We start from the raw sequence: 26,031 nt of genomic DNA on the forward strand, positions 1-26,031 counted from the left end.
GGTTATATACTATAGATATATATATATATATATATATATATATATATATATATATATATATATATATATATATATATATATATATACAAGTAAATATATTAAGTTTATTAAGTTGTCATATTAAAAAAGCTTAAATAAACAAGTTTTACAAACTTAATTTTATTACTTAGAACAAATTAACTCTTTTTTTTAAGTTGGAGCTCCTTTCCGTCTTATTACTGCAACCCTCTCTGAAATTCCCAACTAACCTTTCAAAAAGGCTGAAGACGGGGATTTGACTTAGCCATTGTGAAACCTCGATTCTTCTTATTTTTCAGGCATTCTTTTGCAGATATGCAGTTGTGTTTGCAAGTTATAACAATACGTTTTTCCAGTGTCATCAGTGAAATAATCTGCCAGAACTAGCACTTTTTCATCAATATTAAATAAATACTAACTTAAAATAAGCCTGTATTTTATACTGAAAAGCTTTTTGCAAGTTAGTATTGTCTTATTTCAGGTGCACTAAGATATTTGATAGAAACTAGACCAAAATTACTTGGTAAGATTTTCTGTTTTTGCAGTGTAGAACAGTATGATCAGCAGCACCTGGCTGCTAATTTCCCTTATAAATCCAATGTAAGCAGGGACCTCACTTCTTCTTTCCTTGTCTGTATCTCAACACCCAGAGAGAAAAACCAGAGTCTCAGCAGGAAGATCACTAGTGATTAACATAGTTTACAAATTATTTGCTTAAAAAAACAGAGCAATCAAGAAAAAAAACAAATTCCTCAAAATGTCCAAGATTTGTAAGCATGTGTGTAAATTACAGGACAGTTTTCTTTAAGTATAAAAATAAATTTGAAGATAGTTAAATAAAATAAATAAATGAATGACTTAAAATATATTACAGGGAACAGAAGTCTCTTTTTTTGGCGTGGTAAAACAACCAGGAAGTCCCGTGTTGATGTTGCTGCTCTTCTTTTCTGTTAAATATAAATTTCTTTATATTGCATAGTCAGATGAATCCACATCTCAGAGGCAGATCCTGCCTTTCACAAAGCATGTGGTAAAACGGAGAACAAAAGGTGGACACCGTGACAGAGAGGAGGATTATATAAAAATCTTTCATTCTCTGTAAAAACATCATGCATGTTGTTGGTTGCCCCGTCTGATTGCCCGTTGTCTCGCTGCAGACGTCAACAGTGCGTGAGGTCTGGATCTGCTGCAGACTGGCAGACAGCTCCTCTCCAGCCTGCAGCCAACCAGCCTGTCAGCAACACTTGCTGTTACTAAAAGCATAATGCCCGGTCTGCTGTGCTGCTTTTGACACCACAGGGAGTTGTGGATCCTGTCTCTCTGTCTTTTCTGCTCCGATTTTGCTCTGCTTTCCGTCTTTTTTCAGCTCCTCTTGAGCGAAAGGGCATTGTCAGTCCGGGCTAAATGCCAAACAAAAAGGAGAGGTTTACCTGTCTGAAAGCTTCTGGTGAACTCATGTTGCGCTAAAGGTTAGAAAGGGTCTGTTGTTTTCAGGAGACATGATGTAGACATGATGGTGTTTACTTCCTGGACCAGGAAAAAGTCTATACCACAGTGTTGTTTGTACCCATGGCCTTCTTGTTGCGGATGCTCATGGCGTACTCCCCGCGACTCGTCCCGTTCTCCTCCTTTCGCAGTGGTTTCCTACCGACAAACACAAGGACAAATTCTGAGGCATAACGTTCATGTGTCATTACAACTTCCAGTCTGTTTGTCTTTATAGGAGAGACATATTATGCAAAATTCACATTTTGGACATTTTTGTACTTCCATTTGGGTCCCAAAAGCTTCTAAAAACCACTGGCAATAAATTCATGTTTTTTTGGTACCTGGAAGATGAACCTTTTCAAAAATCTTCAAATTTAACGTCACAAATTAGCAGGCACTGGCCTTCACCTAGCAACCCCAGCAGAGTTCCGCCCGTTACCTAGCAACCCCAGCAGAGTTCTGCCCGTCACCTAGCAACCCAAGAACTCAGCTAAAGCACGTTTGGTTGGCTGGACAATATTTGCTGGAAAAGGCAAGTGTTTTGTCCCTTTTTTTGGGACCTTCTTTTACAGGTATCATTCAGAAGATTTCTATATACAATTATCTTAAACAATCCATATTATAGCAATTTATTTTTCATATTCAGTTTTTTACAACTGAATAGCAAAAAATGTAATATTTTACTGGTTGATTTTTGTGTTTTTTGCTGTAAAGCACTTGGAACTGCCTTGTTGCTGAAATGTGCTATACAAATAAAATTTGATTAGATTTTTAAACTCCTGTCTTGGTTCTGACTTACCATTCAGAAACCACTTGCTGCATTTTTAATTCTGCATTTCAAAGATGTACGTTTGTATAATTTCTCATCTGTTAGCAGCTATTTTCACATTTGAGTATAAATATTGGGTTGGGGTCGTGGCCAGCAGCAGCTTGTTTGGATTTAAAGTGACAGAGCCCTAAAATGCCTCAGTCTGAGAGAAGTTAAAATTAGTCAAAACTGACAAAAATATAATGAAGATGTCCTGTATAGACCTATCCTAACCTGCTCAGGGAAGCACAATATGTCAAGTTTAAGATGATTTGATTTCTGCTGCTCCTCTCCTGGATTTGTTGATCTGGGCAATCCTTCCTGTAAAAAAACTAAATATTTAAAGGTCAATTTTGCAAGGAGACAGGAGTGAAAAATACATCACCATGCAGCAGATATGACAATTACCTACATGGACTGGTAGATGTAATTTCCCCTCTAAGTAATAAGCATGCAAGGCTGTCAAAACAGCTTGGGAAATACATGACATGTCATATTTGTGCTCCACACTAAACTCTATCCTTTTTTGTGAGTAAGGTCTGCTACAACCCATGATTCCTTCGCCGCTAAAAGCCGTTTCACTCAGTGTAGCCCTTTTCATGCACTCCACAAAGCCTTTTTGGTTATATTATATTTGTCCAGTGTACTGTGGCTTTTCATCAGCCCCCTCAGCCTCTGTCCCCACACAGGCTTATGTAACTTGGAGACAGATCTGAATACAGTGAGTACAGTCATTGTCCAACTCAGCACTGTACCTGGTCCTGACCATCAGAGCAACGTTCTTACTGTGTGTCTCGTCTTTCGTCCTCGTGGCTGAAAGCTCAAATTAATATTCTGTTTAATTCTCCAGAAGCAAAAAGAAAAAGAAAAAGTTGTTTGTGAGATAAATGAAAAGCACAGTATGGAAGAAAACAAATATAACCACAGCAAAACATGGTAGTGGCAGCATCATGTCATAGGGAAGTATATTCCCCAGCAGTGAAGTTGTTCAGTTTCCAAATGCAGATCATACTAGACCAAAGAAAACTTGTTAGAAGCTACAAAAGACTTGAAACTGGAGACTGGGGGAAGACAAAGACCTAAATCCAAACAAAAATCTGTGGCAAGACTTGAAAATTGACATTCAAAGACAGTCTCCAGTCAGACTGAGTTCAGCTATTTCGTGAATCTAAGGTCAACAAATAATCTAAATGTGAAAAGCTAGAAGAGTTAAGCTATATTTCCAAAGGTTTTACAAAGTAACGGCTCAGGAAGCTGAATATAAAACCAAACCACAGTTTTCAGTGTTATAATTGTATAAGATTTGGAAAGCCATGTGTTATTTTTATAACCTTTCATAATTGTGAACTATTTTGTGTTGATCGACCCCATGAAATTCCAACAAAACACAATGAAGATTGCAGCTGTAATGTTACAAAATATGGACAAAAGGAACTGACTATGAATACTTTTTCAAAAGTATGGTAAACCGTATGTTAGAGTACAAGTCAGTTTAGTATAAGTCAGTATAAATTGCCTTCAATTTAGTTTAAACAAGCTCTCGTTATAATTTAACACCTAATGTTTAATTAAATTTTAAATGAAAGATATTTATGATTGCAATCATTGTGAAAAAATAATACAGAGATACATAGACAATCTAGTATAGGGTGATGTTTATAAAGTAAAATAATTACCAGAAATTATGTGGGTTATTTAATCTGTCATGAGTCCATTTCGAAAGTTATATTTTCACAATATTATTCATTCATTTACAAATGTTGCTGTTTCAAAGTAAATATCTCATTAGCAACATGAATATTTACAAGTTCTAAACTAAATATTTAGTAAGCAACCTAAATAAGGTAAATAGTATGATTGCCAATTAAGTATGTAGCGCCAAACTAAATATTTAGCTAGCAAGCAAGATATTTTTAGCTCTAAACAGCTGGTGACTCAGTGCAGTCAGTGTGGCTGTGGATCCATTGGTAAACATCCCACGTCCTTTGTTTTAAGCTGAAATGTTTTACACAATAGGAGGATAAGAAACAGTCTCGTTTATTTTTATAGTCCACTTCCGGTTATCGGCAGGTGAATTTGCATTAGCTAAATATATAAATATAAAATAAATCGTCAGCTTAAAACGGCACATTCTATGTTTTAAACTGAAATGGGTTTTTTTTCTTTAAGCTGAAATGTTGTACATATCGCGAGGAAAAGAAACTACGCTAAAGAGGTAACCTGAGCAACAACAGTCACGCCAGCAGGAGCTGCTACGAAAACTTTTATTTTGGTATCTCACTTCCAGTTATCGGTAAGTGAACTTGCATGTTAGCTAAACATTTATCTCTTCGCTAGCTGGATATTAAACTTGCCAACTAAATAGCGTGTATTTTGGAGCTATAAAATGTTATACAATAATTAATATTTAATTAAAAACGACACAATCTATTTTTTGAGCTGAAATGTTGTACATGTCGAGAGGAAAAGAAACAATACTGAAGAGGTGACAGGAGTAACAGTCACGTACAAGAGTTGCTTCCCTTTTATTTTGGTAGTCTATTTCCGGTTTTCGGTAAGTGAAATTCCATATTAGCTAACCATTTAACTCAGTTAAATATTTAGCTATTTATCTTCGAAGATTCTAGTGTTTTTGACTTGGTCTTGATGAGCTTAGCATATGTTTTCAAAAATAAATATGTAGTTTGAAGCTACATTTAGTTGTAAAGTAAATATTTAGCTTGCTAATTAAATATTCATTTTGAAACTGTGCCAATTATAAATGAATGACATGGTGAAAATATGACTTTGAAAAATGAACCCTAATTTATTTCCTATTATGACAGGCTAAATAAACCAAGTTATTGCTATTAATTTTTAACTGTGTTGTGTAACTTTACATACGGCACCCTATAATCCTGTGCTTTTTAATAAAATCAAAGTTGCATTCTTTTGCTGAAGGTCAGGAAAGTTAGCGAGAGGGAAAAAAAAACTGTGAACAAAGTGTGAGACGATGACTAAGACTTGTGTCATCTGGCTGGGTTTGTATCAGAGCACACCAGGGACACAGGATGGCCATATAGGACAGACGCTGCCTGCTGTGACCATGTGGAGACTCAGAAATGAAAGTGCCCAGCCTCAGGGGGGAAACACATTCTGCTGTTGGGTTTGAGATGCCGCACTGATACAGCTGTAGCTCTGGGAATTAGGATAGACCAGAATTTCACCCATGGATCCCGGTGTGTACAAGCAGCCAGGGAATTTCCCTACTTTTCAAGCATCACAACAAACCTGCAGCTCCTGAAAAGATTTTAATCTCTAATCAATGACCAATTCTAACCATAATCTTGTAAATTTGAAATACTAGCTCCCACATACAAAGTCAATTACAACTTAAAAAAGTTTAAATAGTTTTCTGACCCAACTAAGATAACATGAGTGATTGATTTATGATGTTCCTTGTAAGGTGACTTATTATGCAAAATTCACATTTTGCATTTTGTTGTGGTTTTAGTTGAGTCTCTACTGCTTCTAAAAACAGCCTAAGCTAAAATAAAATAAACACTCAGCTGTTTATTTAATCAATAAGTTAATGAGCTGTTTCAAAAACCTTTGGAAGATAAAATTACCAATCAGCAGGCATTACCCGTCACCTAGCAACCCCTGCAAAGCACAGCCTGTTACCTAGCAACCCAAGCAGAACTCCAACATATTTGGTCAGCTGGTTTTACTGCTGTATGTGCTGTTCAAAAGCAGCTGGAAAGGACAAGTGTTTTGTTGTTCACTTAATATCCAGAAACCGCTTGCTAAATTCTTGTTGGTTGTGCAGGAAACTCTACTAATGCTTTTCAAAGATGTAATGGTTGTTTAATTGCACAGTTGTTTGCAGCCATTTTCATTGGTGAGTGTAAACGTTGAGTTGGGGGAGTGGCCAGTAGCAACTTATTTGGATTTAACATGACAAGAGGCCCTAAAACAGATCAGGCAGAATGATTTTGTGCTAAATATCTAATGAATATGTTTGGTATAGCCCACAGACCAATACTAATCTGCTCAAAAAAGCACAATAGGTCACATTTAAATTCACTCCAGTTGTGAAACACGGTGATGGCAGTATCATTCTGTCAGGATGCTTTTAAGTGGCTGAATACGGAGTGGGAGAGTTTAATATGTAGCATTATACTTCCATCTATACATGAGACTAACATAGCCTGCAGCTGAATTGTAGCTTCACCGACTCTCAAAAATCCGATAAAACATACTCTGATCAAGACCTGCGCAGAAATCCATCATTTTCAGACTCTACACTGAACTGAAATTATATTTCTAAACAAAGTTCAAATTAAAACTCCTTAAACATCATGACCTGCTATGCTTCTGAAAATGTAAACAAAAGGTTTGAGACAGTAATTCTGATCCTTTTAGTCCACGCACACGCATTATAAACAAAGTTAATTTAATTCACTGATTTCTGCTTACAGCTAATGAAATATTATCATTCTGATACAGAAATGTTTAACATCTGCTGAAACTTTATTTTCAAAATGTACTTTTAATTTGGTGAACAATCCTCAGGAGAGCACATATTAAACTAATGTAATGCTGTATTGTCTTAATGAGAATGATTAAATTTAAGTAAATAAATATAATTAAGTATCTTCATTAGATCCTACATTTAACAAGCCACCATTTACGGGTCCTTATCCTTCGTCTCACTGAAGCTGCCTGTTCATTTCTAATCCCTCCTCGCCCAAACCTCATGTTTCGCTGACTGACTTCTTTTATCTTTATCTTTCTCATTAAGTAAATTGGTCCTGCTGACCTCAGCATCTTTTTGTCTGTCTTTCCTAACTGTTTGGCGCACTGCCTTTGCCGACTCAAACTGTACTTGTTTAAGCTGCAGAAAAAGACCCAAAAAGGATTTTTTTTTTTCTGGTAAATATATTAATTTACTCACAAACGCTTAGCAGAGTTACAGAAGCAGTCCTTTTAGTCTCTGCTGATCCTCCATACAATTATTAAAAGACATAATTTCCCATTATCCATCTCATTTTGCAGTATTTCTCTTAATTACTTTATTGAAGTAAACAATCAGAGGCAAAGCAGGCTTATAAAAGCTGTTTATGTGATGTTTCATGTGTCATTCTGGATGGATTTTCAGGCTTGTTTATTTTCCCCAGGATGTAATCTCTCCACGGAGTGACCATGTCACTTCGGGCCACTGCACGGGTCCACAGCGCCGGGCCCTCGGCGCGACCTCTACCCGGCCCTTCAATAATAAATGTCATGCTGTCGGCATATGGCAGGTGGCAACACAACCCTTCACAGGTGAGATGAATATTTCATGTCAAAGCTGTGCAATCACAGCGCACACTTTCCTTTTTGAAGTTTGGGGAATGGATGGTGGAGAAATTGGGACATGTGTTGAGCTGTTTACAATTACACCGGCCATCTGGAAATTAAGAGTAAAAGGTAGAAATATTAAACACAGGCTGCAAAACGTGGCTTCAGTTTTGATGCTGCTGGGTTGGCAGTTTTAATAAATAGCTGAATAATGTGTTGGCAAATATGTGATTATCAAGGTTATTATAGTTAGCTAAAACTAATGAAATAACACAAACCAATATTGAGAACATTTTCACTAACTGACAGAACTAAAAAAGGTAATTATTGGGGAAAAACTATAACTAACTGGACCTACATTGTGCGTTTGTAAAACTAACTAAAACATACTGAAATTATAGATACAATATCCTTTGTTTTTGTGTTTTTGAATAAATTTATTAGCCTTTTGAAGTGATGTGAAATTTATTTATTTATTCCCATGCAAGAAGTTTGTTGATTAAAACTAACTGAATTAGACAAACAAATTAAAAAATTGTTTGTATTTTCTGAACGTCTTAACAATAAGAGAAAGAAAAGATTACAAATGAGCTGGAGCTCTGCTTAGGTTGCTAGGTAACGGGCCTGGGCTTGGCTTGGGTTGCTAGGTAACAGCGCAGAGCTCATTGATTATGACTCAACAATTAGGAGGGGGGTTTTTTAAGCAGCGCATTTACTAACACCAAAGACATTAACTTTTTACAAAATAAAACTATAACGTAAACCCCAAAACTTTGGCAAACCTTCTCGACATGCTATTGGCCGGTCTTTGAAAAGCAGCCAATCCAGGAGCAGCATTTATTTTCCATGGCGCTGATTGGTCTCACCCATCTCAGTTTTCAGTTATGGAAAAACTAAAACTACTAACATAACTTATAAAAAAAATTAACTGAAACTAAAGAACATTTAACTAATAACAACTAATGAAAGATAGAAGACACAGTCTTAAAATCTAACCCAATTAGACAAACAAAAAGTCGCAGCTAAACAAAATGAAGTTATAACCAAGAAACCCAAGCTGTTAAAGCCCTGGAGATTATAGTTTTTTTCCCCGTTTGCGGTTATCTGCTTGGGGTTGAATTATCCTCAGACGAGCCTCCCAGAGCAGGGAGTGATTAGGAAAAGCATTCATTAGTCAGATGGTTTGGGTTTCATTTGTTTTGGCTTCGTAGATGGCCAACTGCCTGGACTGCAGCATCATGTCTTTTGCTTTGGATGGCACAGCAACACTGAAACGCAGCATGTGTCTGAATCCTTTGCACACTCCCTGGTGGTGTTGACTTTAGAAAAGGATTGTATGGAAGTTGTTTTTCTGCTTCAGCCCCTTTGCTTCTGACAGATGACTGGCAGACTGAGATTATGAGAACTAACTAAAGGGTAGCAGGGCTGGGACCTGCAGAGCTGGCTCATCTTCTGTCTGTGATGCTCCGGCTTTGGCCCTCAGCCAGTCGGTTTTCACTGGGAAAGCCCGGACCACTGAGCGGCTGGAAGGGCTAAATATAACCAAATGTGTTCTTCACAGTGACAAACTCTTTCTCACATTGTTACTGACCAAGACGCTGAATTACTGCCTTCGCTTGGTTCAGTAACAGGGGCGTGAAAAAGCTAACTAATTTCAAATAATGAGTAAAATAAGAGATTATAATTGCAAAGAAAGTAATTAGATTACTGTTAATTCCACACAAGCAGATTGTGTTACTGCGTTACGAAACCATGATTTTGTTTGTAAATATTGGCTTAATTAGTGCTCTGATTAATGATGTTTTTTTCAGCAAATGACCTTTATTGAGTTTTTATACTCCAGTTAGGGGTTAATCGATTACTAAATAATCAATTAATCACAATTAATAAAATCAACCTTACTCCTCACAATAGAAAAATGGGGGTAATTGAACAGTTGTTTGTAATTTGTAATATACAAAGGTTCAATAATTTTGACTATAACATGAATAAACTTAGCATAATGGTGCTAAAAATAGAGTTTTGTACGGTTAAGCTAAGCTAAATAGGCAAGAACAAGTAGCCTCTGGGTTCCCAAACTTTTCCAGACAATTCTACAAAATATGTAAAGAAACATTAAATTATCTTTAAATTTTTTTTCTCACTTTTATTTAATGTTCAATAATTATCACATTTATTTAGCATAAATGCTTCCTCTTCTGATGTTGGCTTTGAGTCGTGTGGTTTTTTGCAGTCTTTTCCTCTTTTCATATTTTCTTGTCATTTCAAAGCAACTTGTTTACATTTGACTGGCAGCCAATCAAAGATAAACATGGCAATTAACAATAAAGACTATTTAATTTTTCCGTTTCAGTCTCCAATAAGTTATACTAACTTATATATTACAAAAGTGACTGTATGGAAGTAATATGACTGAAAAACTATTAAAAACAAAATAAAATAAAATGTCTGATTTAAAGATTTTCTTTCTCATCTTACTTTCAAATTTCTGAGGCCTCCACTTTGGAAAACACTGCCACTGTAATAAAGAAATATACTTCATAGTTTTCTCATCCTAAATAGACTCATGTGTTTTGTTTGGGTAAATAAATGTTTAGATGAAATTATAATTTTATTGTACCACCCTTCTACAGTCTGTGGCCCCCCACAGAGAGAAATCTAGACACGCCCCTGCTCAGTAAACACATCACATCTGTCCTTTCCTCTGGATGATCAGAGCGCTCATGGCGTCACACTTTAACCCGACCAGCTCACCTCGCGGCTGGTGACTGGTGAAAGCGTAATGACGCAGTCTGGAGCGGAGCATGATGAAGCCTGCAGTCTGGAGCCCTGGCAGCTTAAGGACACAACCTGCTTCCCGCATGTATAAAAGATGTGGTCTGCCACTGAATGACTGCGCAAATTAATCCATAAATAATGGCTTGGGTTTGGAGCCCCAGCTCGTATTGCGACGGCACGTTCTTACCGCTGCTGCATTAAAAATGGTGCCTGTTGGCTACGGGAGGATGGAGAATTGCCTTAATGAATTCCTGAGCCAACCACCCATTACTTCCACGCCCTGACTTTGCCCATTTGTTGTTTTAAATAAAGAGGAGGTGGAAAAGGTGTGAGGAAAGCACACTTAATACACATCCATAAATATACAGAGGAATGAAAGTAAATATCTTTAAAACTGCATAAATAAATTACTGAATAGCTCCTAATTTAAAGGCTTGGAGCCTTTTTCACATGAAGTGTGAGATCCATGTTTGCTCCACGTTCTATTGAGAGAGTAAATCTGCCAAATTATTCATGTTTGTGTATTAGATGTTTGTTTAGAGATGAGCGCATTTACAGTTTTTGCTTAGTCAGAGTTTTCTTCTGTTTCACATCAATTAACCTACTTTAGTGTCGGATAAACCCGAGAAAATATGAAAAGTAGGTTTAAAATTAGGATTTTATTCATCAAGAGAAAAAACTTAAAATAAAAACAACTACGGTAAATGTTACACCCAGATCAGGAAGTTGGCTAATATATCTTATAAAGATACACAATATGCTCTAAAAATTGAGGGTGCGTTCACACCAACCCTCTTTAATCCGCTTTAATCCAATTCCAGATTTTTTTTCTAGAAAGTCCGGTTTGTTAGGTGAGAAGCGAACAATCAATCCACCAAAAAAGTAAACTCTGTTCTGTCTAAAAAGCAAGGTTTCAGTTCAGTTAAAGTGAACTCTGGCATGATGCTAATGCTTATGTGAACGCCAATCGGGAAGTGGACTACAGCGCAGGGCATTCTGGGTAAATAGAACCACCAGCTGGAGAAATAGCTCTTAGTCTTTTACCGGAGACAAAAGAGAAATCCCACAACCGCTAAAATTTGACACCACTCGATTTTTGTTGACATTCCATGAAGAATAAAGTTGCGTTCATGTCTTCTTTTGAGGTTTTTGTGTCATTTCTTCCTGTAGTTCTTGTTGCAGCGCCACCACAGGCGAGGAGGGGAACAACTTTTTCGACTAGTTTGGTTTGTTTGACGCAGAGCAGTGTGAAATTAAACCTCAGCAGCTGAAAATGTAACTAATGTAGCAATTTTGATTCCCAATCGAACCAAGTCTACCGGGCTGTCAGATGTGAAAACACCATAACAGTTAAGAAACAGACTGACATCTATCTGCCATTTCTAAAGCTTTGGGATTCCAGAAATCCCCAGAGAGAGCCATCATCTACAGATAGAGAAACATGAAAGTGGTCTGCCAGTGAAAATTACTCCAAAAGCCCATCAGTGGCTCCTCTGGGAGGGTTAAAAAAATCCCAAAACAACATAGAAAGTACAGTCCTCTAGTTAAGTTTATGTAAGAAAGAGAGAAAAGTGACATCCATGGGTGAGATAGAAGACTAAAACAAAGGAAAATCATTCATCTTAATGATCCCAAAGAGTTTTAAGATCTGTGGACTGACAAGAAATAAGGGTAACTTCATCAGAAGTCACATGTGGGGTAAACCAAAGTTTAATCCTGGGCCCCTCCCATTTAATATGTTCCAGCTAGTTCAGGTTATAACACATTATAAGAGTAGCTACCATAACCATGAGGATGATACACAACTCTATATTACAGTGTCACCAATTGACTCTAAACCCATTTTGTAGATTTTCAGAACAAATCAATGTGTGAATGTGCCAAAACTTTCTCCAGCTGAACAGAAACAAAAATGTTCTTTGGACCTAAAGAGGAACAATGTAGAGCTTCAGTTATTACAGTTGTAAACTAGCAGTCAAGCAGTGAACCTGAACATTCAGAGCTACATAAAGACGGTTGCAAAGACAGCCTTCTATCACCTGAAGAACATTTCCACAATTAAAGGACTAATATCTACAGAAACTCATCTGTGTGTTTATTGATTACTGCCACAGTTTCATCACAGGTCTGTTTAAAAGATTAATCAGACTTGGAAGTTTATAAATCACAGCTTAGCACCAAAATAAATTAAACATATGCTTTTGTTGTCTCAACCTTCCAGAACACTCTGGTCTGCTGGTTCTGGACCAGTCAGCAGAACCAGAACCAGAAACAAACATGGAGAAGCAGCTTCTATGCACTACAAATCTGGAACAAACTTCCTGAAAACTGCAAAAAAACAAAAACAAAACTAGAACACCAAATGAAAAACCCATTTGCTTAGAGCTCCCAGTTGTTATCCTGTAACTGGAAAAAAGATTAAATATACTCCGGATTTCAACTTATTGTTTCTCTTTATGTAGCCACTCAAATCTACTGATTTTTATTTGTTTATTGTGTCATAATTTTATCAAGTAAAGTTCTTTGAAATGCTTTGTTGCTGAAATTGCAACACAAATAAACTCGCTGATAATAATAACACAAGAAAACGGAAATGTAAACAAACAGAACAGGAGAAATTATCACGATTGAACGCCAAAAGGTTGGAGAACAAAATCAAACAATAGAAAAGAGGTTTTCAAAGTAGATTTTGAAATAAAGAATAAACATAAATCTCAAAGGAATGAACTAAATATAAAAAGCAGAAATGGACAAAATGAAGCAAAACAAAAATTCATGAGATGAACAGATAATAGAAAATCAATTAAGTTATTTGAAAACTACTTTTTGTACTTACTGAGCTTATCTTTGTCTAAATACATGAATTTATTGGATGAATGTGACAAAATAAAGCAAAAACAGAAGAAACTTGCATATTTTTCACTAAAAAGCAGGATGTAAACATCTTTTGGTTGCACATTTATCTGGAGGTCAGAGAATTTGTGTGACAACTCGTCGCTAAAACAAAGTCTGAATCTGTTGCTGCTGCAGGCGCTAAGCTCAACTTTTATCTTTTAATTTGCCGAATGGGAAGGAAGCTCAGGATGCTTTGTGTTGGGATCCCAGTTCTTGCCTCTTTTGTTCACATTCACAAAGCCGGTCCAAAGCATTAGTCACATATGGAAATTGTTCAGAGCGATATTGTTTGCTGTGTTTGCTCTTTGGTTAATCAGGCCTGTGGATCTCCTCTTCTTAATTATATAACTTGGATTTTGTTTTGTTTCTTTATTCTGGGCCCAGTTTTTCTAATATCATACCTGTAACGTGTCCTTGTTTAACTACTAATTTATTATTCATCATCTGTGTATTAAGTAGATTTGCTCTCCTCTGTTGATTTTCTGCCTGCGCTGCACAGTTAACCGATTAATTTTATTTAATCGATGTGATCTGCGTTTGGACTCTCCATCGTTTCAGTCTACACTTTGAGAAATTAAACTAGAAACCGAGAGGCTACAGTAAAAAAAAAAAAAATTGCCGGCAATAAACGATACTATTGTTGTTTTGACAATGTTTTCCTAATATGATGATAATGGCGTAATAATGCAAGTTCGTCCTCTCAAAAATCAATACATTTTAATTTTCTAAAGGACACTCCAGACTGGAACTGGGAAATATTTCAAATATCCATAATAAATAAAACAAAAACGACCAAAAACAATACATAAAACAGAGATAAAAACCACACACAACAAATACCATAAATTAAATGGATTGCCCTGCAAAAACACAAAATATTACCAAGTTCTTTGGTCTTTTTTTTAGTGTAAATGTCTTAGTTTGGTCTCATTTCAAGTAAACTAACTAAAAAGTAAGATATAGAGGGTGGTTTAAGACAATAATTCCTAAATATTGATGAAAACGTTCTAGTTCATTGGCAGACAAATTCACTTCTAACATGGGAAAATGTCTTATAAGTAAAGTAATCGTCCCCGGCGTCTAGTATTTTTATCAATATTAAGAAATTATTTACTTAAAATAAGCTGAAATGTTACTTGTAAGCTAGTAGAGTCTTATTTAAAGTGTAATAAGATATTTACACAAGAAAATGGACTAAAATTAATTGTTAATTTTGTAGTTTTTGCAGTGTAGTTTATTTATTGATTATAAGGACCGGCTTAATTACCGTACATGTTGGACAGTGGAAATGTCTGGAACATCTAAATGAAATTGTTTTGGGGAGAAACACAAAATGTTTTGAAATCCAATTTAGGACAGATTTTTATTTTAGTTTTCCAAATGTTGGAATTTAAACAAAAAAATAAGTTTTACTGCATTTAGGAATTTATTTTGAACAGAAACATATAAATGAACAAAGTAAAGCAAAAATCCAAATTGTCCAAAAGCAACAAAAAGAATAACGTCAACGCAAGATGTCCGAAAGGGAGCAGGAAGAAGAATGTGCTTATTAAAAATAAAAAAACAAACAAACAATTGATTTCAGGATTCTGTCAAACAACCAAAGTTTGTTCTAGAAGCAGTTAAAAGAACGTAAATAAGTGAACAAATGATGAAAAACATATTTTTTTCCTGACTTTTGAACTGACCATTTCACTCCACATAAAGACATGCACATTTTGTTTAAATTTTTCACGGACATGAGAATGTTATATTACACAGGATTTTCCCCATGTCTACTGAAAAACAAGGTAACACTTTATTTGACGGGGTGTGCATAAAACTGCCATGACACTGTCATAAACACGACACCTTTCATGAAGACGAACGAGTCTTTATGAATGTTTACGACGGTAAACTATCAACATTATTAGCGTTTTCTTCTTTTGCTCTATCGTTTGGTTGGTTATTTTGTTTGTATTTCCTTTTAATTCCTGTAAAACACTTTGTTATGCCTTATTAATGAAAATGTGCTATATAAATAAGATTACCTTTACTTTTACCTTTAAATAATGACACTTTTAATGTAACGTTGCATTAAAAGTCTGTGAAAATGGTCATCGTTGCATTAAAAGTGTCATTATTTACCGAATGATTCACAAAGACTCGTTCATCTTCATGACAGGTTTCATGTGCTTTGTCATGTTTAGGACAGTGTCATGTCAGTCTTATTCAATAAATTGAAATAAAGTGTTAACAAAAACAATGTATTAATATTTACAGGAAGAGTTCAATCAATCAATCAATCAATTAAGTTTATTTGAATGCCACATTTCAGCTGCAAGGTGCTTTACACGATAAGAAGAGTTTCCTCTAACCTTTTGATAGCCTTGTAGCAGATGATGATGGCAGACAGGAGGAAGACGACTGAGGCACAGCTCACTGTCCCAAGCACTATAACGTCCACTTCCCTCCACCAGGGCCTCAACAACGGCACCATGGGCTCTGCCACTGAGAAAAAGGAGGAAAGATTAAACAAAATTACAGGTGCAATCGATTAATCGCTTAATTCTGACGATTAATCAAATGAAAGATTTTCACATTCTGCAGATTTTATCTTACCACTTAAGCTTATTCTGTGCTAATATTAGAAATAAATGTTAAAAATTTACCATGGTTGGTTTACTATAGCTATGGAATCATGTGTTACTAAATTATTATTGTATTTCCAAAATATTGTAAGCAGGAGCAAATTCAATCGTGGAAAAATGACATATTTTAAAATAGGAAAATTTAATGCCAGTTTAATTAATTCAAGTAATGTAAATAAATTTAAGAATGAAAAAAAAGCACCTTAAATTTACAACCAACGATTATTTTAGTAACCGATTAATTATGGTGATTAATCGATTTAACATTCTGCAAATTGTTCTTTAAACACAGGCTTATTCTATGTTAATGCTTGAAAAACATCTGGAAAACATTATTTTTACAACGTATTTATAATATTAATGTTATTTTCCTGTTTTAGATGAGAAATTAAACATTTTACTGCCTAAAAGGCAAAAACATAGATATTACTTTGGTGATTATTTGTAGCAAAGGATGCATCTACAACTAAAAAAAAAAACCTTTTTTGCTTGACTTAACATCAATACATCAATACATTTGATCTGTTGAATGTTTTTGCAATTTACTGATTGATACCAAAATCTGCTCAACATAGTTGTTTTTGGTTTTTTTTACAAATTTTTTTTGTTTTTTTATTTTAAATGCAAAATGTAAATATTTTTTGTGCAGTTTTGAATTAATTACTTATTTAACTGTGTTGTTCTTTCACCAAATGACATTTTTCTGAGTCCGTCAATGATTAATTGCTTACTAAATAAGTTGATGATTATTTCAATAATCGATTAATCACGATTAATCATTTCAGCTCTAAACGAAATGCAGAAAACCATATAAAATATTTGAATTTTTAAGCTTTTTTCACCCAAACCAATGGGTGAGCAGCACGGATGCTCTTGTGGCCTTGCCTGTTCTGCAGGTCTTAGGTTCAGCGTTCAGAGATATCCAGCCTGACACCATGAATCATTTAGGCACCCGTCAGCCCCCCTTACACCAGCACTCTTGTCTACACCAATTACCGTTGCAAGAACCTCCTGCTCTTTCCACATTAGATCTGTGGAGTCGAATCACTCGCAGGGATGTTGTGTAACGTTACGTGCCTCAGCAACTCCAGCTTCTCTCTACGCATTTTGCAGAATTTCATACAAGTCGCCTGCAAATTCTGAGCACCTTTATATCCTTGGAAATACATCACACAACCTAAACAATAAACTAATAACTCTGAATATGATGTTTTTTAAGAGAAAACAACAAATACTTCTTCTGTAAGTTTTGATTTTCCAGTGCAGCTCATTTCCCCGGAGTGAAGCGATGGCTCTGTCATAAGTCGCTGTAAATTTAAAAGCTCTTCTCTGCCAAACTCTCATTTTAATCCTGCGTTTTGTCACCGGCTGAAGGCTCTAATTCAGCCGGTGTTAAGGATCTAGCGCAGCGTGATGAAGCTCCAGTCTTTTAAATTAACCATTTTTAGCACACAGACTCTTATTCTCCAATCTTTTATTACCTCCTTTTAGCGGACAGACATGGTCCTAGTCATTGTCCTAGTTTTTCATGTTGGTCATGCATATTCGATGCATTTTTAAAGACTACAGAACTTCAGCTCTAAGACCTCTTCAAATCAGGTTGCACAGGGAATATCAAGATAATTATGCCTCTCTGTAGTAGGAAAAAAAGCCCTCTCTTAAAATAAATTATTCATGCTGTCTCCACCTCCTGCAAACAGTTCTGTGTTAAGTTAGGGGAGAATATAAATTGGACCACTTATCATACTTTTCATGATTTGCTGCTGCTGCTGCTGGACGCTGAAAACATGCGGATGCAGCACTCGCAAGGTAAATGTGCCACTGGGCATAATTGGGTGTTCAAACCCCCACCTTTGGTTGCAGTCAGATGGCCATGGCAGCACTCATGCAGTGACCTTGACAACAAGCACTGAAGGGTCTATAACTCTTGATTTTTAACTCTCGGGTGGGGAGTGCGGGGAAGAGATCCATCTACATTGAGCGGACAGAAAGAAAATCATTGGGAGTGATAGATTGAGACCTTCCTACCCCCTGATTAAGTGCTCTTCTTTTCATGGGGATAAGAGGTGAGTGATTCCAAAGTGTAGCGCAGAAGAGCTGCATCATCAGCTCCGCCTGTCCCATATTTCAGCGCTCTGTTTTTCTGGATGCTTGAGATCATATAATTATATAAACTTTCAGCAAGAAATGCTCAGATTAATAAGATGAAACATGATTATTTATTTCCAAACGCTTGGTTTTTTTTTTTTAGGGTGAATTCAGATTGTTCCTGTTTAGTCAGCCGAACTCTAGTTTGTTTGCGTAGAAAGTCCAGTTCGTTTGGGGAAGTGTGAACGCGTAATTGAATTCTGAAGCGGACCAAAAAAGCTAACTCTGGTCTGCCTAGAAACCTCAGTCTTGGTTTGATTAACCCTTTATTATTTACATTTCAAACATCTGCCTGGATACTTTTGCTTATTTTAGTTGTTCGCGGTTCTTTAAATGTCCTGTGAGTAAATATATTTGCCCAGTTATCCATAACAACTGGAACTTTCAATATCTAGCAAGTTTTTTTTGCAATTTAATAGAGCGCCCCTCAGATTAATTTCACTCCCTGCTATGGCGGGAGTGAAATTACCGTAATAACTTGTCATCAGCTGGAAAGTGCAATGTCTCCCCTTTCAGAATCCGTTGTAATTTGTTAGATGGTGCAAAGTGTGGCGGAATTACGGTACTGTAAATTTTGCTGGATTGTCCCCAATATGTTAGATCTGGAAGGGTTAAAGTGAACTCTGGTGCGGTTTGAATGCATGTATGAACGCCAAGCGGACCAGAGGTCGCTCCAAATCCAGGAAGTGGACTACAACACAGGGAATGCTGGGTAAATGCAACCAAAACAAATGTGAGAGTCTAGCACACGTGGAAGGAAGGGCTCATTGTTTTTTTACCAAAGACAAAAAAGAAATCGTACTCAATTTTTTTTTCTTTTTTTTTACATTTTGTGATGAAGAACGTCTTCTTCTGCGGTTTTTGTGTCATTTCCTTCAGTAGTTCTTGGTTGAGCGCCACCACAGGTGAGGAGGGGAACAAGTTTTTTTAAAAGGTTTGTTTGACACAGTGTAATGACAAAATGAACCGCACCATCTGAAAATGTAACAAATGTTGCAGCTGTGGTCTACCAGACTGTCAGGTGTGAAAACACATTAACCCATTTGGTTGAAAAATGTTTCCAACAGTACGACTTGGGTCAAACATTGTGGATAGTTTATCACAGTAGTTTGTTTGAATTTTGGTCCATTGCTGAGTTTTGTTCTCACGCAACATTTTAGCTCCGCCCACAACTCTGAGGTTTGTAGCGGCTGCTGTTGACCTGAACTTTCTCTGAAACTAATTCTGTCTTTAATGCCAGATGATGATGTCATTGCTTTGTAAGCTTCTGATTCACATGTTAACTTAAAACAAGACATTTTTCCCATAAGTGAAAACATTTAAAATATCCAAAATAAATAAACCAAACAAGGCTGCACAGTGGCGCAGTTGGTAGAGCTGTTGCCTTGCAGCAAGAAGGTCCTGGGTTCGATTCCCGGCCGGGGGTCTTTCTGCATGGAGTTTGCATGTTCTCCCTGTGCATGGTGGGTTCTCTCCGGGTTCTCCGGCTTCCTCCCACGGTCCAAAAACATGACTGTCAGGTTAATTGGTTTCTCTAAATTCTCCCTTGGTGTGAGTGTGTGTGTGCATGGTTGTTTGTCTTGTATGTCTTTGTGTTGCCCTGCGACAGACTGGCGACCTGTCCAGGGTGTACCCCGCCTCTCGCCCGGGAAGCAGCTGGAGAGGAACCAGCAACCCTCCTGACCCCATTAGGGACGAAGGGTGTAAAGAAAATGGATGGATGGATGGATAAACCAAACATCTAATAAAATAAATTATGAAGTCTCTGTAAACAAAATTGTTCTTCAAAAAATGGACAGGTTTAGACCAAAGCGCCAGACTGAAGAGTTTAATCAACCATTTTTGGTAGAAAGAGAGAGAAAAAAACAATAAATTGTGCAAAATGAAATTATTGAGCTCATTTTAATTTATCCTACGATTAATCAATTAATTGATTTATTGCGACAGGGCCACCCATAACTTTACATTTTGGTCCATCTGATGATGTAATTTTTAAATACTAAATAATTGATGTTTTGATCAGTTACTCGGTACTTGAGCTGCATTTTTACCAAACATTTTTTACATTTAATTGAATAAAATTGTTTTGAAGTAGTGCTACTCTTGCTTCAGTACAGTTTTGTGTTAATATCTGGTTTCTGCTGGTTTCTGCTGGTTTTTTCTCTCTGCCAGCTGATATACCTTCACAGTGTGAGACGATTCGGCCGCATGAGGGGGAGAAAACTGCCGCTACAAGCAATAGATCGGCACAGATGTACCGTAAGGGCCCAGTGTGCATTACCACCAATATGCTCTCTTCATGCTGGCGGTTAAACTTTGAAGGTGGAACTGCTGCACTGTTTCATTAGCACCTTATTAGCGTATTAAATGAACTCCTTTGTGTTATGATCGGGGGCGGCGGGACTCCTCACGGGGAAAACCCTACCACTGAACCTCTGAGTATGGCGGCACAGCAGGCTTGGATTTCTCAGACAGTTGGGTACTCCCTAAAGTCAGACCCAGCATAAATTAGTCCTGTGTTCAGCTGTCAGCATCCTGCTGGCTCTATTACATGCACAGATGCAAGAGTGCAAAACTGCACTCATTGCACTAATCTCAGGGGGGGCTGATGGTACATTTTCCCTCCTGCGCAAAAACAGAAAAGTTCCAATTATTTTCCTTAAACTTGTTCTATTACTTGAGGTCCATACTGCAAAAATACAAAAACTTGCCACGTATTTTTGGTCTATACACTTGAAATAAGACAAAACTAACTAAGCCAGCTTACATCTTGCAGTTAATTCTTGGAGACATTCTGTGGTCTGATGAAACAAAAATTTAATTGTTTGGTCATAATGATCATTGTTACACCCAGAGGTAAAAATGGAAACATGCACTCCAGCTGTAAAGTACGGGAGTGGTAGCATCATGCTGTGGAGACGTTTACCGCAGGAAGAACTGGTGCAAAACCGACAACATCAGGATGAACATGCAAAAACACAAACTCTCAAAAACACAAAGTGCTTTTGCTTTAGGTTCTAGTACAAATGTTTTAGTGCACTTGAAATAAGATGAAACTAACTTACAAGTAACTTTTTAGCAAGATACAGGCGATTATCCAAAGTTTATAATTTATTAATATTGATTTTAAAACAATGTGTCAGATTATTTCATTTATAAAAAGACATTTTTTCTATCTTATAAGTTAAATAATCTGCCAATGGAAGTAGTACTTTTAAAAATCAATATTAAGGAATTATTTACTTTAAACAAGCTTCTATATTTTTCTGGATAGTTTCTTGTAAGTCTTTTTTTTTTTTGTCTTATTTTATTTTTACTCAGTTATTTGCACAAGAAACTAGACAAAAATACTTGTTAAAACGTTGCGTTTGTGCAGTGTATTGCCTGGCCATTGCACTGCAGAAAACAAAATCTTACCAAGTATTTTCATCAAGTTTCTAGTGTAAATATCTCAGTACACTGGAAGGACAAAACTAACTTCCAAGTAACTTTTCAGCAAGATACAGCAACAATAATTCCTTAATATTGATGGAAAAGTACCACTTCCACTGGCAGATTGTTCATTTAAAACATGGGAAAATTAAATAATCTGCAGTGGAACAAGTACTTAAGGAATTATTTATGTAATCCTATACCTTGCTGAAAAGTTACTGAGTTAGTTTTGTCTTATTTTCCAAAATACTTGAAAATAGACCCAAAATACTTTTTTTTTATTTTTCCAGTGTTTTGACTTGTTTGTGGTTTAGAATCTGTCAAAATTTGACAACTAGACATGATGTTATGCTCTATTTATAAAAATATTTCTAAAAGAAATTAATTAAAGACATGTGAAAGAAAATAAACCAGTTTTTTAACTCTAGTTGAGCGGATTGGAGTTCTTACCTGTGGTTCCCAGAAGCCGAGGAGGCGGTGGAGGAGGCGGAGGCGGAGGGAGGGGAGGGTATCTCCTACAGTGGCACGCCACCTGGCACTGTTCGCCAACTTTCTCCGCCACCGTCCACGAGCATGACCTCTGGATCTCTCCCTTATGGCGAGGGAAAGCAGAGGAAGAGAGACCGCGTTACTCAGGAGTAGCATCAGCAGTGTACACTCAGCAGCACCGTGGATTTCCTCCTCTCAGCATTCCTTTCACATCACAGCTCCACTGTTGTTGTCATTGGGGCTGCTGTGTGTGTGTGTGTGTGTGTGTAGTACATGCAGAATAGTATCACGTCGACGGCTGCTGCTGCTGCTGCTGCTGCTGCTGCTCTCCCTGTAAGAAACCACCCACCAGCAGAGTGGGCAGCAGGCTGCCCCGAGGAGTGTGCGTGGGAGGACTTGGAAACTCGAGCAGATCACATTACACATAAACCCTGGCAGCACTGCGTGCATGTGGAGAACATCTCACCACTATCTGTAGGCAGCTGCAACGGGCAAAGGTTAGAGTGGTCATCAGTAACATATGCCTGCTGCAGGGATCCTGGTGGGAATGCTGCTAACAGAAAACACAACTGGCTACTTCATGTTCCCAGAACAGGAGGGCTGATTAGGACTAATTAGGACACACAATTAAATATTCAATACTTAATTTCATCTTATTTAAAAAATTATGTCCGAACAAGTTACTTGATTAGGCTAAAACCCAAATTAATTGGAAACGATTAATCGTGATTAATTGGTTTCATAACTGGTGACTGTGATCTTAGACCTGTTCTGTTGCTGAAAACATGCTACACAAATAAACGTTCCTCATTCATTCATCAAATAAATGTCCATAATTATTCTATTACTATTATCAAAGTATCTTCAACTTTTGTAATTGATTAATCGTTAACTGGAGTCACAATTTGCTGAAAAATCTACATGATCAGAGCAGTAATTAAGCCAAAACTGTTCAAAATCATATGCATTTTGCATTTAAAATAAAAATAAAAACACCTCTGTTTGTAAAGATGTTTTACTCAATTCTCCTTAAGTACCGTAGTTTTACTCCACCTGGTTCAAATTCAATAAAGGAATGATGTGTTACTGCATCTAAGGCAATAAAATGTTTATTTTCTTATTTAATAAAGGAATCATGTGTTTATTTGTATCATTTAAAGTATTTCTAATACTGAATAAAAAAAAATGCTTAATTTTAAAATGAAAAATCTTTAGAATGTGCCAATTTTCTTTACATGATTAATCGATTAATCACGAGGTTAATCGATAGTTTAAAGCTTAAAATTAACGTTTTACTCATTAATCAAAACATTTCAATACAACTGTGGATAAAAACTATCACCAAACCCCCAATACAGGGATGTCCAATGTGTGGCCCGGGGGCCACTTATGGTCGTTGGTCTGATTTTGTGTGGTCCCAAACTGCAAGATGAGTTGATGCAGATGGAGACTTTTTATTTGTAATCAGGGTAAAATTATTACAAACGTAATTAGGGCTGCAACTAATGACTATTTTAATTATTGATATCAATTACTCTGATGATTAATCAGATAAAAAATTGCCACATTCTGCAAATTTTTCATTTAAGGTTGTTTCCATAATATAAATACATTAAAAGATTTCAATAAACAAATAATTCCTTTATTTTTTTAGAAACATTTTAACTCAAATCCAACAACATTCCTTTAGTGAACGATTGATTATTTGTAGCAAAGGATGCATCTGCAGCTAAAATACACTAACATCAACTTGTGAACAGCTGTTGATTTATCATCAATACAGTGTATGGCTAATCTGCTGATTATTTTGATTAACAAATTAATAATTGGAAAGCAAAAGGTGCTTAATAAGAGATTTATTTTTTACAGAATATGAACCAAGTGAAGCTAAAATGTCGCCACATGAAGAGTTTTGGGTTGAACGTTTACAAAGTTTTTCTTTTGTTGATATTTTTATACAGTTATGACTTCATTGCTGCTTAATATTTTGTTCTTTCAGTAAACATTTTAGCGTGTCGATGCTTCGGTTATGATTAGTTGATTTGATAATCGATTCGTCATGATGAACTCGATTACTTGTTTCAGCCTTATTATCAACCTCATTTTCTTTCAATGCAAAAATGTTTCTCACAACGCAAAATATTCATCTTTTAATAACTAATCTTTTGTAATAAGTAAAACAATTAATTCAGACTTTTACTGAAAAGTCGACTTTGCTGCACCAAATCAGCAAAAACAGAAAATGTTTTGAAAGAAAGAGACCCAAACCCTGTGCTCATAACTGAAATTAAATTTGTTCAATTGAGCCCTAAAGAAATGGAAATGACAGAAATAATTTCAGTGAGGTACTTCTTGCAGCCAGTCTTTGACGTCGATCAGTCTGAGGAAAGATTTTAACTCTTACTTTCAGCCATGAAACGTTTTAGGGGTTCATGTTGTTTCAAATCTCCATTCCAGGATTTTACATTTCTTTATTCTCACCAGTTATTAGTGGATTTATAGAAATTTTTGGTTTGTTTTCACATTTTCCTTGAGTCACCTTCTGATACGCGATGAAACTCATGATAGTTCTCTGAAGCTGGTCAGATCTCCCAGCTGAGTCGAGGTTGTGTTCCTGCAATGCTGAATTTTTGTTTACATCAAACATGTCCTCTGTCCTGAGAAAACTTTAACTTTCATCTCTGCCTAAAAACTTAAACTTAGCTTGACAGTAGCAAGAGCCTGATAACATTTTAGGTTTAACAGAGCCTTCTTTTGGCATGTTGCGGCCTGCTTTTGAGGTTAACTTGCTTGGATGGTCAGATGTAGCTGCGTTAGCAGTGATTCTGAATGTCCTCTTATTTTCTGAACAGAAGAAAACTTGATTTTAAGTTCTTTTTAGACCTATTTCCCTTCCCTTTAACTATCAGTGCACTGATTGCACCTTTCTGGCCAATTACCAATCTTTAACAAGCCTGACCTGCCGATTCAGATTTTAACTGATACCAAGTAATCGATCCAATAATTGATTCATCACGATTAACTCGATTAATTGTTTCAGCACTATTGCCAACATAATTTTATTTCAGTGCAAAATGTGTTAAACAGTGAAAACCTCCTTCAAAATACAAAGTGACGTGGTTCTGCTCATGTGCGATAGATTCGAAAACCTACTTTTGCGTTTATTATGTGGAATAAACGTCATTCATGATCATTAATAATTGTTTATTTTTTCCTGTGATGTTAGAATTGAAACTAAATATCCCCCCGAAATTAAAAAACTAGGGTATTTTCCCATGCGGAGAGTAGCAGCTGCAGCACGATGAGCATAAACAGACCGCTGTAAGTTAGTTAAACATCCAACTCCAGTCGGATCCGTGCAGCCAGCTTCCCCCCTTCATGCACCTCAACGCGATGCTTACCTTGCATGAGAGTAAAAGCTGTGACAGGAGGCAGTGAGCGATGAAAAAAGGCCAAAAACTTAAAGTAAATGGCATCAGATCTCGGAGCAGCATTCCTCCTGCGCTGTTCTCGAAGATACTAGGAAGCGTTTCCAACAAATGAATGCAGTAGTATACATAGGCTTGAAGTGTTTGCGAAATAACCATCCACCCTTTCCACTTCAGCGGCTGTAGCTGTGACAGGCGTCTCCGGGAATAGTTTATGCCCCAATCATTTTCCTCTTCACATCCCGTTGTCGATCGCATAGGACAGGCGAGCTGGTGGGATGAGCAGCAAACCCGCGATCATTCACATCTCCAAAGTAGTTTTTTTCCTCTTTTTTAACCCTCCTATCTCTCTCGCTCTCGCTCTCTCTCTCTTTGTGTGTGTGTTTGTTTCTCTCTCTCTCTCTCTCTTTCTGTCAGATAGCGACCTGAATCACGCCACTGCTCCGCGCAGTGTGAGGGCGGTGGACGGCCCAGACCTTACATCTCTCCGCGGCGGCGAGCAAGAGCGCAGGACGAGCCGCTCAAGCCATCCAAGTTGAGGAGGAGGAGGAAGAGGGAAATAAAGAGGAGGAGGGATCTTAAAATTGAGAAGTGA

At 36.8% G+C, this 26,031-nt stretch overlaps 1 protein-coding gene across 1 annotated transcript; it reads right to left on the reverse strand.

The window, feature by feature from the left end:
* Positions 1-201: 201 nt before the first annotated feature.
* Positions 202-25,708, reverse strand: prima1 (proline rich membrane anchor 1). Its single transcript, XM_044142357.1, has 4 exons — positions 25,410-25,708; positions 21,970-22,111; positions 15,667-15,799; positions 202-1,662 (listed from the first exon to the last, which is right to left on the reverse strand). Exons 1-4 carry the CDS (start codon positions 25,692-25,694, stop codon positions 1,563-1,565), a joined length of 660 nt encoding a protein of 219 aa, XP_043998292.1. The 5' UTR covers positions 25,695-25,708; the 3' UTR covers positions 202-1,562.
* Between the last annotated feature and the right edge of the window lie 323 nt (positions 25,709-26,031).

This window comes from Gambusia affinis, linkage group LG16 (genome assembly GCF_019740435.1).
Source record: "Gambusia affinis linkage group LG16, SWU_Gaff_1.0, whole genome shotgun sequence".
Taxonomy (NCBI): Eukaryota; Metazoa; Chordata; class Actinopteri; order Cyprinodontiformes; family Poeciliidae; genus Gambusia; species Gambusia affinis.

Coding starts and splice junctions, on each gene's coding strand:
- prima1 (XM_044142357.1), bottom strand. CDS start 25,694: ATGCGATCGACAACGGGATGTGAAGAGGAAAATGATTGGGGCATAAAC. Junction 15,800..21,969: donor TCGGCTTCTGGGAACCACAG/GTAAGAACTCCA, acceptor CCTTTTTCTCAG/TGGCAGAGCCCATGGTGCCG. Junction 1,663..15,666: donor TGCTACAAGGCTATCAAAAG/GTTAGAGGAAAC, acceptor GTTTGTCGGTAG/GAAACCACTGCGAAAGGAGG.